General features: G+C 39.9%; 2 protein-coding genes across 3 annotated transcripts in view; both read left to right on the top strand.

The window, feature by feature from the left end:
• Positions 1-20179, top strand: part of COX16 (cytochrome c oxidase assembly factor COX16) — a 49521-nt gene that overhangs the window by 4550 nt on the left and 24792 nt on the right. The window contains exons 1-2 of one of the 2 annotated variants that reach the window (XM_084969632.1): positions 10136-13268; positions 13365-13535. In XM_084969632.1, the coding sequence (XP_084825758.1) occupies positions 13401-13535 (135 nt within the window). In that variant the 5' untranslated portion in view covers positions 10136-13268; positions 13365-13400. Of the gene's footprint in view, positions 1-10135; positions 13269-13364; positions 13536-20179 lie in introns of those variants that run through there. The other variant, XM_084969631.1, reaches the window with a different exon arrangement.
• LOC110255249 (disintegrin and metalloproteinase domain-containing protein 20-like) lies at positions 4602-10111 on the top strand. Its single transcript, XM_084969627.1, has one exon. It carries the CDS (start codon positions 7709-7711, stop codon positions 9899-9901), a length of 2193 nt encoding a protein of 730 aa, XP_084825753.1. The 5' UTR covers positions 4602-7708; the 3' UTR covers positions 9902-10111.

The raw sequence follows: 20179 nt of genomic DNA, 5'->3' as shown, positions 1-20179 counted from the left end.
TATAAATAAAATATAGTCACTCTTAAGCTGAATAGCTCGCCTGAAATGTGGGGAGATTTGTTGGTGATCTTGATGTTAATGTATTTTTCTGATATCACCTAGAAGTAGTAGGTTGAGTGGTGAAGCTCTTTATCACTCACCTGGAATACAGTTTACAGTTACAGTTGGTTTACATGTGGTTGCTGTCTTGGAGTTAGCCCCTTTTGTTGTGTCTTTTTTATCAGAATTTTTTTTTTTTTTTTTTTTTTTTTTTTGTCCTTTTAGGGCCACACCCAGAGCATGTGGAAGTTCTGAAGCTAGGGGTCAAATTGGAGCTGCAGCTGCAGGCCTACGCCACAGCCACAGCAACATGGGATCCAAGCCACATCTGTGATCTACACCACAGCTCATGGCAACACTGGAGCCTTAACCCACTGAGTGAGGCCAGGGATTGAACCCACATCCGCATGGATAATAGTCAGGTTTGTTACCACTGAGCTACAATGGGAACTCCTGAAAATCTTGGAACTCACATCCAGAAGGGCAATTGACACAAAATGATAATAGTATTTTAAGGAATTCTGTTCTGAGAAAGAGATAGTAGGGAGACATAAATTTTGTTGACATGCTAATTTACTTATTTGATCATATTTGAAAAGGCAGAGTAGAATAAATAGGAACACTGTAAACAGACAATTTCAGAGCTCTTAGTTTGCTTTACAAACTTCTGAAGAGTGAATGAACATTTGCAGCCTAACAAGCCTTTTCATTCCCCTCCGGACTTTCCTGTGCTTGATGGGTCGAGAAAGGAGGGTGCTGCTTGAGGGATGTTGGTGATAATTGATGCTAAATAAAGAATATATCATTGAACTTGCCAAAAAAAGAAAAAAAGAACCAAGTTCTTAACAGCCATAGACTCTGGCCTGATGTTGATATTTATAGACTCCAAAGCACTTGATCTGGTTACCTGATGCATTTGATGGTGCTGCAATAACCTATATTATAAAACAGCATTGCTGTGTCTAATGAATCAAGTTATAGTAAACACTAGGTCCTGTTTCTGAATGTTTCCCTGACTGTCTGTCTGTGTCTTTCTTTCTCTCTTTATTTTCTTTCTTTCCCCTCCCCACAGCATATGGAAGTTCCCAGGCCAGTGAACAAATCCAAATCACAGCTGTGGCCTCTGCCACAACTGAAGCAACGCCCAGCCACTGCACCAGGACAGGGATTGAACCCACACCTCTGCAGAGACAATGCCGGATCCTTAACCCAAGGGGCCACAGCGGGAACTCCCATATTCTTTTTTTTTGCAGGTGGAAAGGGAGAAAGGAAGAGAGCTGAACTGAGTACTTCAAATGTAAGCCAGTCATTAACAGTCATAAAAGAACTTTGTACTTACTGTAATCATTAAATGATTGACAGTCAGAGGAAAACAGAATGATCTTTCTTTCCAGTTTGTAGATTTGCAAGTGCAATCACAGAATTGAGTCCTGTTTTAATTCCATATCTGAAATGCTCATTTAAAGAGGAGTTTCTTATTACTGGTTTTGACATTGAACATTTTCATTGATTATTTTGTCAATTATATGTGCATTTTACACCCAGGACATGTTAATCTTTATAGGATGTTTTCCTTATGAACCTTACTTTATCTTGTTTCCTTTCTACTTTGATCCTAATGTCACATTGCATGCCTGGATCTAAACAGCAATTAGATCACGGAGATGCTGTGTAGCAACTTGGAAAACATACCACTGTAAAACCATATTTTCTAAGGAATATCATTACAAACTAAAAATGTTAATGATGCCATCAAAATAGATAATAATCTCTCCCTTGATGCTAGATAAGAAAAATGAGATAATAGTGTATCTAACTGTGCCTAGCTCAGTATTGGCATTCAACAAAAATGTGTTGCATTTGTCAATGAATCTTTACAATCTTTTTTTTTTCCACCTTATTTTGGGGATGGTTAAATAAATATCTCCTTACTTAATTGCCAACTTCCTAGGGTTACACCTCTAACAGAATAGAAAGAGGAAGGAAAAATCTAAATCATCAGTTTTCTTTTTTAACAAATTCTTTAAGTATAGCTGATTTACAATGTTGTGCCAGTTTTCTGCTGTACAACAAAGTTACCCAGTTTTATATATATACATGTATATATATATTCTTTTTCTCCTGTTATCTTCCATCTAAATGATCAATTTGAGGCCTAGCTTTGACATGGATGATAAGGAGATAAAGACAAGGCCTCTATCATGTACTGCTAATAATTGGGCTGATGATTAAGCTCTCATCAATTTAGTTCACTCATACTTCAGCCACCATGCTAAGCCCTTCATGAGTGTTTCCTTAAGCCTCACAACAACTGTGTAAGATAATTGCTGCTGTTATCCCCATTTTACAGACATAGAGAGTTTAAGTAATTTGCCTAATTACATAGCCAGAGCTGGGATTCAAACCCAGACAATTTAGGTCAAGAACCTATATACATAACCATGACACTATGCTGTCTCTAATCTCCATGGTTACAGGCACTACATCAGGCCATCCTTTTGTATAACTGAATGTCAGTGAATTCTCACAACTATGCAAGACAGTATTAATAATTCCATTTTTATAAATAAGGTAACTCAAGTCTTAAGGAAATTAATGACTTACTCAAGACAGCTATTTAGTGCCAGACCTGGAATTTCTTGCAAGCCAATGAGTACCTCTCTTCCATCATTCCAGGAAATGAAAGTGTATTATACTAAATTCAGTTCAAAAATGCTAGCACAGCCTTCCATTATGGATAATAGGGAATTGACTGCATTAGGTTAAGCAGTAGAACCATTCATTTTATACAAAGTTTAAAAGCAGTTACCAACATTTACTGTCTTACTTGTACCCGCTCCATTCCTCCAAACTGTACAAGATACATAGACAGAAAAGGGTTTGCGCCATGGGATGTAAAAAGACTTGTCAGAACCATATTTACCTTTTGCCTCAGTTACCTTGCATATAGCTGACTTTGATATGAAAAGAAAAGGCAATTTACGTTGTTCATCATTGCTGTGTCGTATGACTTAAGCAAAGTTCAGGCCTGGAGTCAAAGTGCTAAGAAGGTATGTAAGTCATCAGTTACATAAGAAACCACTGCAAAAATTAATGGCTTAATTTTTTAAAATAATTTTTTTAAAAGATTCTATGGATTGGAGTTCCCTTTGTAGCTCAGCAGAAACAAATCCAACTAGTATCCATGAGGATGCAGGTTCGATCCCTGGCCTCACTCAGTGGGTTAACGATCTGGCATTGCTTTGAGCTGTAGTGTAGGTTGCAGATGTGGCTCAGATCTGGCTCTGGTGTTGCTGTGGCTGTGGTGTAGGCCGGCAGCTGTAGCCCCAGTTTGACTCCTAGCCTGGAAACTTACATATGCCACAGGTGTAGCCCTAAAAAGTAAAAAAAAAAAAAAAAAAAAAAAAAAAAAAAAAATTCCGTGGATTGACTGAGTGTTTCTTCTGTTACCACTTAGAGTCACATGGAACTGCATTCCTCTGATGACAGAATGGGTAGGTGATCCACATTGGCCTCTCTCTCCTGTCCGACACTTAGTGCTGGCTACAGGCTAGAGTGCCTTGGTTTTTTTCCACATGGCCTCTTATCTTCCAATAGACTAGACTGGGCTCTTCACAGCATGGGATGGAGGTTTCTCAGGGACTTGTTCCAAGAAGGCAAGCCCCAATGTGGAAAGCACCAATCAAGCCTTTGCACTTGGCACATTTGCTAATGTCTTATTGGCCAGACCAGGCCATGGCCAAGCCTAGAATCATTATGGAATGGGAACTAAACTCCACCTCTTGATATGAGTAGAGTAAAGATTGTGTGGCCATTTTTTATCTGCACAGAAAGAAACTAGACTTCAAACACCAAAGACCAGGGGACAACAAACTTTGTTAAAGGACAAGATAGCAAATATATTAGGCTTGCAGGACTTGGGTCTTTGCAGTTTGGGAGTGAAAGCAGCCATAAACAATCTGTAAGTAAAAGGGTATGGCTGTGTTCTAGTAAAATTTTATTTACAAAAACATGGGATCCTTCCAGACTATAGTTTAAGGACTGCTGCCAATGAATATTAAAGGTTGAGATAGACTTTTGATACTGAAAATGAGAGGAGAAAGCTTTCAAAGGTGGATTCCTTTGAGTCCCAGATTGAAGAGCATTGACACATTTCTTAGGAATGGTTACTTTTCAAAATCTCTTATCCTCCAAGAAAGAGAAGCCAGAGAAAGTCCAATGAAAATTTTCCCTGGTGTAATTTTGGAAGTGAGTTGAAGAGTAACGATTGTCAAACTTAGTGAAGCACCCATCATAGCCAGGACATAATCCAAAACCCAAGGATTCACATAGAAATTAGAGCAATGTTAAAAGCTCACCAGGCACCTTTTGGAAATTAGTTCATGTCATGCTCAAATAATATTAATAGATCAAAATTATTACCCCATGCTAAAGATGGAGAGATACAACTTTGGAGATGAGAAGTTACCATCTCTAGGTAATATAACTGGGTTTCAACAGTCAAGATTTGAAGCTCCATCACATTTTCTTTCGTTTTGATTAAAGCCATCATTGATGCAGATGACATGATACTATACATAGAGAATCCAAAAGATACCACTGAAAAAATACTAGCACTCATCAATGAATACAATAAAGTTGCATGATACAAAATTAATGTACAGAAATCTATTGCATTTCTAGACACTAACAACAAACTATCACAAAGAGAAATTAAGGAAACAATCCCATTTATGATCACATCAAAAGAATAAAATACTTAAGAATAAGGAGGTAGAATGACTATACTCTGAAAACTATAAGACACTGATGGAAGAAGTTGAAGATAACAAACAAATGGAAAGATATACCATGCTCATGGGTTGGAAAAATTAATGTTGTTAAAATGACTGTATTAACCCAAGGCAACCTACAGATTCAGTGCAATCCTTATGAAAATATGAATGGCATTTTTCCCAAAACTAGAACAAATAACTCTAGAATATGCATAGAAACACAAAAGACTCTGAATGGCCAAAGACATCTTGAGAGAGAGGCACAAAGCTAGAGGTATCATACTTCCTGAATTCAAACTATATTGCAAAGCTACAATAATCAAAACCCACATTTATATGGCAATTAACTTACAACAAAAGAGGCCAGAAAATACAATGGGAAACAGTCAGCCTTTTCAATAAATGGTATTGGGAAAACTGGACAACATTCTCACCTCAGAAACAAATATAAACTCAAATTAAAGACTTCAATGTAAGCCCTGAAATCATAAAACATCTAGGAGGAAACATAAACAGTACATTCTTTGACATTGGCCTTAGCAGTTTTTTGGTTTTTGGGGTTTTTTTTTGATATGTCTCCTTAGAGAAAGGAAACAGAAAATAAACAAATGGAACCTAGTCAAACTAAAATGTTTCTTGCACAGTAACAGAAAATATCAACAAAGTGGAAAGCCACCTTATGAATGGGAGCAGATATTTGCAAATAATATATCCAATGAGGTGTAATAGCCAAAATGTATAAAGAACTCATACAACTCAATGTGAAAAAAAAAATCTGACTAAAACATGGGCAGAGAATCTGAACAGACATTTCTCCAAAGAAGACATATAGATGACCAACAGGCACATGAAAAGATGCTCATCATCATGGATCATTAGAGAAATGCAAATAAAAACCCAATGAGATGTGACCTCATGTGTCAGAATGGTTATTTTCAAAAAGAGAAGAAACAAAAAGTGTTGGTGAAGATGTGGAGAAAAAACCCTCATGAACTGTTGGTGGAAATGCAAATTGGTGCAGCTACTATGGAAAACAGTATGGAGGTTTGTCAAAAACTAAAAGTGAAACTACATATGATTGAGCAATTCCACATCTGGATATGTATAAGAAGAAAAGGCAAACACTAATTCAAAAGGCCATCAGCTGATTTTTCTGCAGAAATTTTGGAGACCAGGAGGGAGTAGCATTGGCATCATATATTTAAAGGCTAATAACTTTATTTTTTAAAATAGCTAGAAACTAAAAAATGTAATAACTTTAAATAAGTGCAATACATAAAAATATGGAATCACCATGTTGTACACCTGAAACCAATGTAATATCGTAAATCAGCTACACTTTGATAAAAAAGAAAAACAGAAGAAGTTACTTTTGTGCTCATGGTGATTCATTTCCAGCTGAGTTCAATCTTACCTGTCTCTTCTTGAATATCCCTGGCTGCTCTGATTTTAAAAAATCCTCCAGTATTGCATACAGCACATTTATGTGGCAGTGCATTCTTCTTTTCTAAATATTGTTGTGTGTGTTACTGGTTCCAACTAAAAGATACAATCCACACGAGGAGAAATCAAAGGAGTAAAGTTATTGATGGTAACTGCCTTATTTTGAGTTGAGTCCATTTACAGGCATTTCTACGCAGAAATGATTTTTGAAGAGATAAAAGAGATAATGATCAGGATAATGATGCAATAGTCTGAAAAGCCAAAAAGAAACTAAAGTCAAAATTTTTTCTAATCAACTTTTTTGAGGCATACAATAAAATTTACAGTTACAAAACTAGAGTGAGGTACCATCGCATACCAGTCAGAATGGCCATCATTAGAAAGGCTACTAATAACTGGAGTTCCTGTCGTGGCTCAGTGGTTAACAAACCTGACTAGTATCCATGAGGACTCAGGTTCGATCCCCTGGGCCTGCTCAGTAAGTTAAGGATCTGGTGTTACCATGAGCTATGGTCACAGGCATGGCTCAGATCCTGCGTTGCTGTGCCTGTGGTGTAGGCTGGCAGCTACAGCTCTGATTCAACCCCTAGCCTGGGAACTGCCATATGCCACAGATGTAGCTCTAAAAAGACAAAAACAAAAAAGAAAAAGGACACTAATAATGCTGGAAAGAGTGTGGAGAAAAGGGAACACTTTTAACACTTGGTGGGAAGGTAAATTGGTGAAGCCACTGTGGAAGACAATATGGAGTTTCCTCAAAAGTAATTATCTCCCATTCTGTGGGTTGTCCTTTTGTTTTGTTTATGGTTTCCTCTGCTGTGCAAAAGCTTGTAAATTTGATTAGGTCCCATGGGTTTATTTTTGTTTTTATTTCTATTGCCTGGGACAGTGACCTAAGAAAACATATGTACAGTTGATGTCAGAGAATGTTTTGCCTATGTTCTCTTCTTGGAGTTGTATGGTGTCTTCTTATGTTTAAGTCTTTAATCCATTTTGAGTTTATTTTTTTCTCCTCAAAATTCTTACAAGGAGAATCATCCATTCTCTTCTCCACTTCGTACTTTAGTTACAAATTGATGCCTTATTTCATTTTGTGTTGAGAAAAAAGAAAAGTCAGTAACTATCTAAAGACTGCACCAAATGCATTTATTCTTTCCCGTGACTTCTCCAAGAGACCAGGGCACCTCTCAACATAGACTTTTTCTAATTTTTCCCTTGTTTCTTCCTAATACCCCTGTGCCAGGATCCTTAGCCCAGCCTGTCCTACTCATGAGTCCACCATTGTTATGTAACAGCCTCCCTGTCCCTGCTCCACCTCTCTGGGGATGCCAGGCCTCCAGCCTCTCTCTGCTCTCCTCAGGACCATACTGCCGTTGAGGTTGCTCTTCCAGGGAGAGCCTTGCCTGCCTCCCGCTTGACTGCAGTTTCTTTGGCCCCAGGCTTCCTCGCTCATGGGACCTGCCTCTGCCCAGGCCCAGCTGCGAGGTGATTCCTGCTTGCCTCTGCTCTGGTTATTCCTGGGCCCGATCTGTTGCTCCTATGCGCCACCAGGATGGCGCTTCACTGCCTCTGAAATTGTGATCCCCAGGAAGGTGTCCCACAGAGTGAGTACAGCTGAGATACAAGGCCAGCTCTCCTACAAGATTCGCTTCGGTGGCCAAAGACATGTGGTTCACATGAGAGTCAAGAAAAGCTTGCTGCCCAGACATTTCCCTGTCATCACCGATAATGACCAAGGCGCCATGCAGGAGGACTACCCCTTTGTCCCTCGAGACTGTTACTACTATGGCTACCTGGAAGGGGTTCCTGGGTCCATGGGCACACTGGACACCTGCCATGGGGGTCTGCGTGGCATGCTCCAGGTGGACGACTTCACTTACGAAATCAAACCCCTGGAAGCGTCTTCCAAATTTGAGCATGTGATTTCTCTGCTTGTGTCACAAAAAACACCAGGAGAGGATGAAAAATGTAAGATTGGAGGGGAAGATACAAATCAAGCAGATGAGGAGGCCTTGCTTGCTGAGATGCCTAGAGCAGGACCTGTGTATATGTGGTGGCCACACAGGAAATCCTTAAAAATGCACTATACAGTTTCTTACTCATTATATCTTCAGCAGACTAATCAGACACTTATAGTTGAGAATGTGATGATTTTAAACAACATAGTACATTCAATTTTTCTATATAACCTTGTTGAAGTTCATGTACGTTTGTTGTGCATATGGACAAGGACAGAAAAGTTTGAAGTAGGTGCTAGAAAATGGAGGTCTATTGACAATGCTGTAGCTCACTTTGGCTACTGGGAAATTAATCTCCATAACCTACATCCACGTGATTGCTCAATTCTTTTTACTGGCGATAAAGCCCACCATGCTAATTATTTTGCCTTCAAGAGCGGATTGTGCAAACCCAATTGGGGATCATCATATATATTTCTAGCAAGATATCACATATTTATGGGGGCATCTCTTTCAGCACATGTTATATGCCATCTTTTCGGCTGTGACCACGATACATCAGGTTGTCACTGTTTCCGAAGAGCAAAATGTGTCATGGCTCCTGAGCCTGGTTTTCTAGATGTGATGAGCAATTGTTCTTATGGGTCACTTGCCAGTTGGGTTAACGGAAGGTGGGATGGTTGTTTGAGTGCTCGCAACATACCATATGATAATATTCCATATGTAGCTCCTCGTTGTGGTGATAAGATCAGAAATCTGAGGGAAGACTGTGACTGTGGCACCTTAAAAGACTGTGCTAAGGACAATTGTTGTGAGAGCCATTGTGTTTTCACCCTTGGCAGTTCATGCTATCAAGGACCTTGCTGCATTGACTGTAAACATGCACAACCTGGAAAAGTGTGCAGAGATGTTCTTGGTATTTGTGATCTACCAGAATACTGTACTGGGACAACGCATGCTTGTCCAAGGGACAGTTATATCCAGGATGGAACCCCATGTTCACCACTGGCTGTTTGTGTGAGAGGAAACTGTAGTGACCGTGACATGCAGTGTCAGGCCCTCTTTGGCTTCAAAATAAAAGATGCTGCACCAGCGTGCTATAAAACATTGAATGTCAAGGGTGACCGATTTGGAAACTGTGGGGTGAAGCCGCACCAAGGAGGAAGTCGTCCTGTTCCATGTGAATTAGATGATATTTACTGCGGATTGCTGCACTGTACTGCTATCAGCAAAATTCCTAGTGGAAATGAGCACACTACATTTCGTCATATATTAGTACACGACGTGAAACCACAAACATGCTTTGGGTTCGACGCACACCATTCTTCACAAGTACCAGAAATGGGGCTTGTAGTTGATGGTGCATCATGTGGTCCAGGAAAATACTGCAAGGACCAAAACTGTACTTTTTATCCAGACTTGAGGTTTGACTGTGATGTCCAGAAATGCAATTTCAGAGGAGTCTGCAACAACAGAAAGCACTGTCACTGTCAGCAAGGTTGGAAACCACCAAATTGTAGTGCCGTAGGAGCAGGGGGCAGTGTAGATAGTGGCCCTCCCCCTGATAAACACATGTATAGTGGAACCAAAATAGTAACGGAAATAGACAAGGAACTAGTTCTCCTGCTTCTTCGTTTTTTCCTTTTTTTGCTTTCGGTAGTTGTTGGTGCACTTTTCCAGCTATAAGAAGTTATAAGTCAGAGATATGTGGAAACATCTACTAAAAAGAAGAACTGCCTTGGACCCAAGTAGATACGAACTGGAACACACAAAATAGAGAAAATCACATTGGCACTTACTGGGAAAAAATGATCCAGAATCACTCTGATAATTACATAATCCTATAGTTATCCTGAAGTTGTTATCTTGAAATAAAATGACTTGGCAATTTAAAAAGAGGCTGTGTGGCTAAATGCATTTAATATTTTACATCTGGCCATAGTCTAACTATCCCTAGAGAGGACAGTGGGACCTATCAGATTCACCAGCTTGTACTTATTTATGTTGTGAGACTAATGTTTTATCGATGTGACTGTAGCACATCTTGTTTGAACTGACATTTATAGTTCATTAGACTTTTCCTAGGTTGGTGATATACTAGATTTTTGTTATTGGTTCACATTCTTGCTAGTGTTAAATAAGCCTAATATAAAAGATGGCATACAGGACACCTTGACAGATACAGTAAGAAGATAGAAAATTTGGTGTCACAGGCACATGATTATAAACTGTAGTTCAACAAGCTGGTAAGTACGTGATCTTGCCCAAAGGCATTGGCTTTCAGAGAATCAAAGCTCTATCTGATCTGTGACATTGAGAGATGAGAGGTAGTTTTCCAGGGTTTTGCCATGGTGAAAAGAAAGGACTTAAGAAGGGCCTAGAATATGGTAGGCACTTAATAAACATTGATTTTATCATTCACATTATAGTCTCACGATTACCTTGGGTTGTTTTAAAACGGAAGTATTCCAAGTATAATGACTTTGGAATTTTGTATCTTTTATGGTCCAACCACCCCACAAGGAGACATTGATTGCTGATATATCGATTTTTTTTAGGCCCCTACTTGTTAATGCCTACCATCTCGCATTTAAAATCACAGGAGTGGCCTAAGCACAGCAGGATGGAACTGACTGACTGATACATATACAGAGGCCAAAATTTACATAAAAGGAAACAGGAAGCAAACGCTACATAAGAGAATATTAGAAGCAGGTCTCATAAGTGAGCTGCGTTCTATTCATGCTACTTAAATGCCTCAGACCTTGCATCAAACCCCTCTCTGAAAACATGGAGTCCAGAGGAGGGTAGCTCCCTAAGGGCAGCGGAAGGCTGCAGCAGTAGAGAATCCACTTAACCCAGTGGAGAAGCATAATTTGTCCAACTTCCCCATCTATAGAGTTCTGTTAGGCAGTGTTCTTGTCCATGGGGTTGATCTGGTAGAGTGACCTGGATCTTCATCCATGACAGGTTTGAGCCCTGTCTTACTACCCCTTGTCAAACATGGGTTAAGGCATTTGCTCTTTGCACCAATGTCTATTAAAATCAATGTTGGATGACCTTTTGCTAACATGGTTATTGCTGGTTGATACAACGGTAATTGATGAAAGTTTATCTTCCAAGGGCCAGCTTGGATGGGGTCATTTTGTTTTAAATCGAGCAGTTCATTTGCCAAAACATGATAACTGTGGTCCCTGTAGCCTGTTTTGTTTTGTTTTTTCTCTCTTGATTTCCATTTTCCCAGTATCTACTCATATCCTTACTGATCTGTTTTGCACTGGTGAAGGATCTTTTGTTTCCCTCAAGCTGTTTAATTTATACTACCATACACTTGAGTGTGTATGGTATCCTCTCTGGTTATCATGCTAGTTCCAGAATGTTGAACTAAGTGTTTAACCTGAGGATGGGTGTGATCTCCAGTCTATTTTAGGTTTCTAAACAGCATTTGATAGTTCAAGTATAGGTCAGACCTGAAAAAAAAAAAAAAAAAAGTGGCTGTCCCAGGTTAAGGCCCAACATGGGTATTCCTTAAAAGCAGTTTCTAATTGATACCAGACATGTGAGAGAAAATACTTACAGCCTAGTTAACACAGCTGGATTATTCTCAGACAAGGGCAGCAAAGCTCAGGGAGATGTTGTTCCTATTGCTCGGGCTGAGGCACACCAGGAAATAGTGAAGTTCCAGAACAAAGGTAAGAGGGAGCATCAGAAGGGGAAGAAGAGAATCAAGGATGCTGAAAGGAAGACAGGGATGAGGTGAGAAGGGAGGTGAGAAAGGAGTGGTGTTGTGAGACACAGGGACATAAGTAAACAGAAAGACAAGGTCTCGGGGACAGGAAGAATTAATGTGAAAGTTGCATAATAGGGGCCACAAAATATTAGGACCAGTTCAAAATACTTCTTCTCTTGGCTTCTTTGTACCAACGGAGGTAAGCCGCCTGTGGTGTGATGGCTATTCTAATGTCCTTTCTTCTAAGTTGCCACCTTTACAATTTAACATGGCTGGGAAACCAAAGGGCCCCTGCAGTTCTAGACGGTACTCAGTGAAGAAGAAATTAATAAGAGTAAGGACCTTTGTAGCAGACCATATTTCTACAGCACATCTTCCAGCAGTTTGGGTAGATGGGCGTTTCCGCTGGTAAAAGAAGTCTGAGACAGAGGGAGAAACATGTCCCACGTGAGGAACAATGCCTAATTTCCTGCTTATCCAAAGAACGCAAGAAAAGCAAAAGACTGACTTCAGTCTAACAGAAGTTCAAGAGATTTATGGCCGTAACATCCAAGCTATGAAAAAACAAACAAAAACAAAGCAATTGAGAACAGGAGGAGGATTTAACCTCCACACTGAAGAAAATTAGGGTTTTTTGATGGACTGTGTTTTTAACCTCCCCGAGCAGTGTTGGAACATTTTCCACCCTCTCACAGGAAATGGCACCATTTATTTTTTTACAAAAGATTTAATGTGACTCCAGTAGAGGGTAAGGCTTCATTGAGCTGAACCATATCAGAGAACAACTATAGATCAGACCACGTGACTTCACTATTGAAGCAGGGTCAGAGTTCTTTGTTTTGTTTGTTTTGGATTTTTTTTTCTTTTGGTCGCTGCAGTGACAGCACAATATCCTTAACCTGCTGTGCCACAAGGGAATTCTCAAGGATTTTTACAAGATAGGAGGAATTGGAGTCACTGCTATATTTTAACTTTAGCAGCAGTTTAACCTTTAACCAAAACTAGTGCACAAGACTCCTTCCTGTTATCCTGCCCCTTGGAGGAGTCCCGATAACCACCAGGATACTACTGCTGAGAACTGCCTTTGCAAGGCTTGTGGTAGTTTTATGGGTGTATGCGTCTAAGAAAGAAGAAATAAATGGGGCAGAATAGAACATAAGGGGAAACAGGGGACTCTCTATTGTGTTGCTTTTGAAATTTTGCACCTTTGTCCTCCAGGAGTCTGAGACTTCTCAGGTCAAGGTTGCTACTCAAGTCCATTCACAGGTACCATTGCCCAAAGGAGTTCCAGGAGTCGGCCAAGTGTGTCACTGGCTTCCACAGGTGATCCTCCAAGCCTCGACTGAGGATTGGCAGCCTTACCTCCCTTGGAACACAGCGTCTATTGCTCTATTCTTAATGGGACTCTTCCTCTCACAGGCTAGTCCTTGGACAAAGGATGACTGAGGGGCCCTGATGGCAGCTGTAGCCTGCAGTTCCATGGCACTCATGCTGTGTTCCCGACAAGAGTGCACTCCCTGTGTGACCTGGAGAACACACAGTTGCTGGGAGTGCTGGCAGGAAACCACCAGTGGATCATTAAGAGACACGGTAAGGGGGATCACCCAACTTCTATTCCTGACTTCCCGATCCCATGTGTCTTTCATAATGGATGTACAGTACCACATAGCAGTCTTTGATTTGACGTACACACTGTACCTGAAGGACAGCACTCCATCCGTCTAGGATATGGTTTCTGAGCTGGTGTTTTTGGCAGTGTCTTCAGTAGGTCATTGCAGTGCCCTGAGTGAGTGGTTGCTGCTGAATATCTGATAGTAATGCAAGCAGTGGGTTCCACTGGGATGGGCCTAGTTCCTGACCTCTGTTTCTTGAGATAACTTATTATCCACATAGCTCTTAACAAACACTGATCTGTGGCAATATTTCCTAGAGTCAAACTGTACTAGAGAGAAGAGACATGACTGAACTTAGAGATGATGTTGACCCTGGCACCAGTGCATTTTTATAATTTTTATTGAGGTATAACTGACATATAACATTGCATTACTTTCATGTGTACACATCGCTAATCATTAGGGATATCAAAATCAAAACCAAAAAAAAAACTATTTACTTTGTTCTGAAGATAAATATATTTGATACATTTTTGAGGTTTCCCCCCAAAAGTTTGTGTTACAGGTGACAAGTGCATCATCCTCACAACTGATCAGCTTTATCAGCAGGTGTTTAATTTTCTTCATTTTTCTTAGTAAAAGAAGGCAATCCAAAAATATCAAAACCTCAAGGAGATATCACCTCACAGTTTTCAGAATGGCTGTCAACATAGGGACAGCAAATAACTGGTGTTGGCAACATTCGGAGAAAAGGAAACTCTTGGGCACTCTTGGTAGGAATGTAAGTTAGTACAACCATTTTGGAAAATAGTATGGAGCTTCCTCAAAAAATTAAAAAGAACTACCATACAATCCAGTGTTTTCACTCCTGGGTACTTATCCAAAGAAAATTAAAATACTAATTTGAGAAGATATATGCACCCCTAATGTTCACTGCAGCATCATTTACGACAGCCAATACACGGGAGCAAGCTAAGAGTCCATCCATAGACAAATGGATAAAGAATATGGCATAATAATGTGTAAATGTGTATATATATATATATATTTATTATTATTATTGTTGTTATTACTCAGCCATCAAAAAGAGTGAAATCTCATTATTTGTGACAACATAGATGGGCCTAGAGGGTATTATGCTAAGTGAAATAAGTCAAGACAGAGAAAGACAGTGCAGGATTTCACTTACATGTGAAATCTAAAAATCAAAATGAACGAACATAACAAAACATAAACAGAGTTATATAGAGAAAAAACAAACAGACGGTTGCAAGGGAAGAGGTGTGGGAGGAGAAAGTGAGAGTTACAGACTTCTAGTTAAAATAAATGAGTCCTGGTTTTGAAATGTACTGTGTGGGGAATATAGTCAATAATTATGTTAATGTCTTTGTATGGCGACAGATAGACTTGTTATGGTGAGCATTTTGAAAGGTAGAGAAACATGGTATCACTATGCCATGTATCAGGAACTAATATAGTTTTGTTGATCAGTTATGCTTCAATACAAATAACCACAAAAAAACTCATAGAAACAAGAGATCAGTTTTGTGGTTACCAGAGGCAGGTTTAGGGGAAGAGATGAAGGTAGTAAAAAGGTACCAAGTTCCAGTTTACGATAAATAAATACAGGGATGTAATGTACAACAAGATAAATATAGTTAATGCTACTGTATGTTATGTATGGAAGTTTTTAAGACACTGAGTCTTGAGTTTTCATCACAAAGAATACAGTTTTTTTCTAATTGTTTAGTTTTGTATCTTCATGAGAGTGTTGCTTACTAAACTAATTGTGGTCATTATTTCATGATGTGTATAAGTTAAATCATTATGCTGTACACTTATACAGTGTTGCATGTCAAGTATATCTCAAAATCAATAAAATAATACAAAATAAAAATTGTACAGATAAAACCCAAAAAAATAAAAACAAAGTAAAATGAAGGAGCATCACTTGATTCTATTAAAGCATCAACCTGAGGAGCCCAGGCATCTAATTTAACACACATCTGGGGGCCTGTTGGAACATTCTTCAGGGATAGAGACTCGTGGGTGCTATCTCTCTACTCTCCCTTTGCCATGCTCTAGAGCACCAGTATCTTCTGCTAGGGAGATTTTTAAATGTGTCTGGTGCCCAGATCTTTGAAGTTTATGTTCCTGACCCTTGGGACTCTAATAACTGAGGTCACCCGGAAAGGAACCCATACCCCTCTATCAGGCACCCAGATTTCTGTGGCTGCTGGCAGGGGACACCTCTACATTGCCTACATTGCCCAGTGAGGCTTATGCTCTTGGTTCCCACAGGGCTGTAGCCAACAGAGAAAGAGTTCTTAAACAGCTACCACCTGCAGAGTACAGCAAAGGGCAACAGACCCAAGAACCTGGTCTTTCTGTGGAGGCCTATTAGTTAATCATGATGACTGTGGCCTGAGGGCAGGTCTCTAATTAAACACTCATCTAAGGCTGCCTATAATGCTTTCCAGAGACCTTGGGTGGTGAGCACAATCTTAAACTCTCCCTCTGCTCTGCTCCAGTGCACCAGAGTCTCTTGAAGGGCAGTTTGACAGTACTGCTGGTGACCTAGTTTTTATGTCTGGTGCCTTGGTTTTTGCAGCTGCTGCCCATGGGATGCCCCTTGCTCACCCGGCTCTGCTGGACAGTTGGGAGTGGGGGATGGTTTGCAGTCCTCTTGGGACTGTGTCAATCAGATAGCTGGTTCTTGGCAGGCTTACACCCCCAGGGCACTGTGAAGATTGCTAAGTGAGGCACACTCTCCAGGCTTTCTGTGAAGGAGGCCCCTTTTCTCATTCTGAAGCTTTGACCTAAGGGGCAGAGTTCAGGTTTAACACAAACTTACTGGATTATTGAGTTGCTCTCAAGGAATATAGGCTGTGGGTACCTACATCTTGGTGCCTTCCCTCTGCCTTGTTCCAGCTCATTGATAAGTCCCAAAAAAGAGCTCATACTTTCATCTTGATCCTCAATTTTTGACTGTTTCCCAAGGGCTACTGCCAGATCACCTTACTGGTACGTTTTACACCTCCAGGCCCACAGGACTATATATATGTGCATACTCTAGAAGCTGCTGCCTGAGGGTCTGGCTTCCAAACAGCCTCAGTCTAGGTGGTGAGATCCTCTCCTAGAAATACTGACAGGTCTTGGCACATCCTTAACTTCCAGGAGTATTAAAAATATAATAGCCTGCTTGGACAAACATAAAGGTTTGAAAGATGACAAGGAGCTGGGCAAGGATTGAACGACAAGATTTACTCTTATACAAGGCCACTTCTTCAAGAAGGGAGAGAGGGCTGTTTATCTCCTGTGTAGAAAGCAACACAATGAGTAAATCAAAATGAAGACACAGAGGAATATTTTCCAAATGAAAGAAAGAGATAAACTCTTAGGGGAAAAACCTTACTGAAACAGAGAAAAGTAATTTACCTGATAAAGAGATAAAAGTAAAGATCACAAAAAAATACTCAGTGAACTGGGCAGAAGATTAGATGAACACAGCAAGAATTTCCACAAAGAGAGAGAAAATACAAGTACCTAACAGAAGTCACAGAGCTAAAGAATACAATAACTTAGCTGAAAAATACACAAGAGGGGTTCAACAGCAGACCAGATGATGCAGACAAAAAGGTCCCTGATCTTGAAGGGAGGTAAGTGGAACTCACCCAGTCAGGGCAGCAAAAATAATTTTAAAAAGTGAAGACAGGAGTTCCCTTCATGGCTTGGTGGTTAACGAACCCGATTAGGATCCATGTGGTTGCGGGTTCAATCCCTGGCCCTTGCTCAGTGGGTTAAGGATCTGGTGTTGTTGTGAACTGTGGTGTAGGTTGCAGATGTGGCTCAGATCCAGCATTGCTGTGGCTGTGGCATAAGCCAGCAGCTGATGCTCTGATTTGACCCCTAGCCTGGGAATGTCCATATGCTGCAGATGCAGCCCTAAAAAGACCAAAAAAAAAAATTTAAAAAATAAAAAATAAATAAAAAAAGAGAGAGAGAGAGAAAGAAAAAGAAAAGGAAAGAAAAGAGAAATTAGATGGAATGGATGGAAAGACTCCCTGCACCCTCCAAAAGCAATCTTTGTGGAATGTTGACTTAAAGGTGTTAAAAAACCAGTTAGGCCACTGGAAATGTACCAGAAGTCATCTACACTGTGATAAAATTTTAAGCCAAAGTGAAAGTTGAATTTACCTAGCAAAATTGGATACAGCAGTAGTTCTCATGGTGTAGTCCCCAGACTACCACCAGCAGTAGCAGGATCTGGAAACTCTTTAGAAAATCCAGGAGTTCCCATCATGGCTCAGCAGTAACAAACATGACTAGAATTTATGAGGATGCGGGTTCAATCCCTGGCCTCTCTCCCAGTGGGTTAAGGATCTGGCATTGCTGTGAGCTGTGGTGTAGTTTGCATTTGCGGCTCTGATCTGGCATTGCTGTGGCTGTGGTGGAGGCCAGCAGCGGCAGCTCCAATTTGACCCCTGGTCTGGAAACCTCCATATGCTGCAAGTGTGGCCCTGATAAGCAAATAAAATAAAGTTTTCAGGTCCCATTTCAGATCATCTTAATCAGAAACCTTGGGGATGGGACACAGCAGTCTGCATTTTAAGAAACACTCCAGTAGGTTCTGTGCACACTTCAGTTTGAGAGTCACTGAACCAAAAAAAAAAAAAAAAAAAAAAAAGGCAGAGGGGGAAGAGAGCAAAGAACTCTAGTTTAAGGTTTATAAGGCTAAAGAAGACAAAAGAAATCTTGGAGATGGAGAGGATGCATGGGAGCCAAACATCCATGGAAGCCGAGGGAGGAGATAGTCAATATTGTCAAATTCTATAGGAAGTTTAGTTCAAGTTGGGGCATGTATACTAGCTCACAAAATGTAACTTTTAACCTTTCTGAGCCTCAATTTGCTCACCTGTAAAATGAGTCTGGAATCATGCTCTTCCAAAATTTTAGGTTTTTTCTAGTGAATTAAATTATATATGAGATGTCAGTTATGAAACCAGAAAATTGATGAAGTAATCTTTCTGTACCATAGCCATTACATTTGGCCGTAATTCTAAAACTTCATTTCAGTGCTAAAGCATTCAAGACTGGTGATTTTGATAACAACCCTCCCATATACTTGCATGGGTTAAGTGATGATAGAGCAGATGCTGGAGAATAATACAACTTGACTAGACATCAAGAACATACTAGTCCTGGCAGACTGGCAGGGGTGGTAGAGATGCCTTGTTTCCTGGATGTAAATTTTTGTAAACTTCCACATAGGAATGTGGCAGTTAAGATGGCTGGGTCAATGTTTTGAGTGTTTATTAACACTAGAAACACACAGATGGGATTTGAGTCATATTCCAGAAGGCAACAGAAGCTATCCTGATGGGCTCTTTTGTTTTCGTGAGATTTGTGAGAATAATGATAAATATCACTTATTCTGGTTTAACAGAGAAATTGAGGAATACAGTAGTGATGCTTACAGTAAGAATATTATTATTTGTTAGGTGCTTAGATTCCTCACTGCCCCAATTTTGTCTCATGAAAATCTTCCCACATGCTTCTAATTCTTACTCTTCAGTTGCTCTTCAAGATCAATTCAAGGCTCTTAATAAGTACTTATTTGAATGATTGAATAAATGGGAGACTGAAGACCTATATTTACTTAAATTGAATATATACTTTATCTGAAAAGGATAAAGATTATTAGCTGTAGCATCACTTAGATTATATGCATATGATTTAATCTTTTACTAAGTATTAGCTGAGTGCTGGGCTTTATTACAGCCAGATCTATAACGTGATGTTTTATGTAGTGAAAAGGTAGGAAAAGGTCTGGACTTTTAGAATAGAGCCCCTGTCATTTAAGATATGAGGAAAAGCTGGAGACATAATACACTTAACTAATCTGGATGCTGCATGAGTTCTGAATTATCAAAAGGAAGTGAATAAGAGGCAATGCCACATACAAATTTTGCGTACTTCACAGTACATTCTCTAGCAAATCCTGTGGTCGTATATGGTTCCATCTCTGCACAGACATGAATTAAACAAACATACAACAAAAAGGTATACATCAAACCACTCAAAATACAAAGGAATAAAACACTGAAGGAGACTCTGTTCATAAACCATAACAACCATAACAACCCTGTTTACAATGCCATCCCTGCAATTCTAAATTCTATATTCTACAACTGCTCCAGACTCTTTCTCAGAATCTCCATACTTTTCTCACAGCACTACCAACTGTGTAGTGTGACTTAACCTCTCAGGCTAAGTTCTCTCACCTTTCTTATTGCTCCAGTCCCCAGATTTGCAAGTTGTCTCTTCCTTAGAGATGTTGTGGGGCAGATTGGAGAACTAGGGGTAAGGGAAGGAATTAGTAGTCTTGCTTTAATAAACCTTATCCTGATCACTCTAAAATCTTCCTTGGCTCAAACATAGAAACTACCTGTGTCCCCATCAACAAATGAATAGACAAAGATGTGAGATACAAACACACACGCATGCGCGCACGCATGCTCACACACACGGAGGAATACTACCCAGCTATTAAAAAGAATGAAATAATGTCATTTGCAGCAACATGGATGGACCTAGAGATTATCATACTAAGTGAAGTAA

The sequence above is a fragment of the Sus scrofa genome, chromosome 7, assembly GCF_054392235.1.
Source record: "Sus scrofa isolate SSC_HxYL_T2T_F1_AM1 chromosome 7, Sscrofa_HxYL_maternal_Yorkshire_Landrace_v2.0, whole genome shotgun sequence".
NCBI lineage: Eukaryota > Metazoa > Chordata > Mammalia > Artiodactyla > Suidae > Sus > Sus scrofa.
The sequence above is the reverse complement of the archived record's forward strand: the minus strand, read 5'-3'. Positions and strand labels throughout refer to the sequence as shown.

Excerpts from the sequence above, each read along its gene's own strand:
- LOC110255249 (XM_084969627.1), top strand. The coding sequence starts at position 7,709 with ATGGGACCTGCCTCTGCCCAGGCCCAGCTGCGAGGTGATTCCTGCTTG.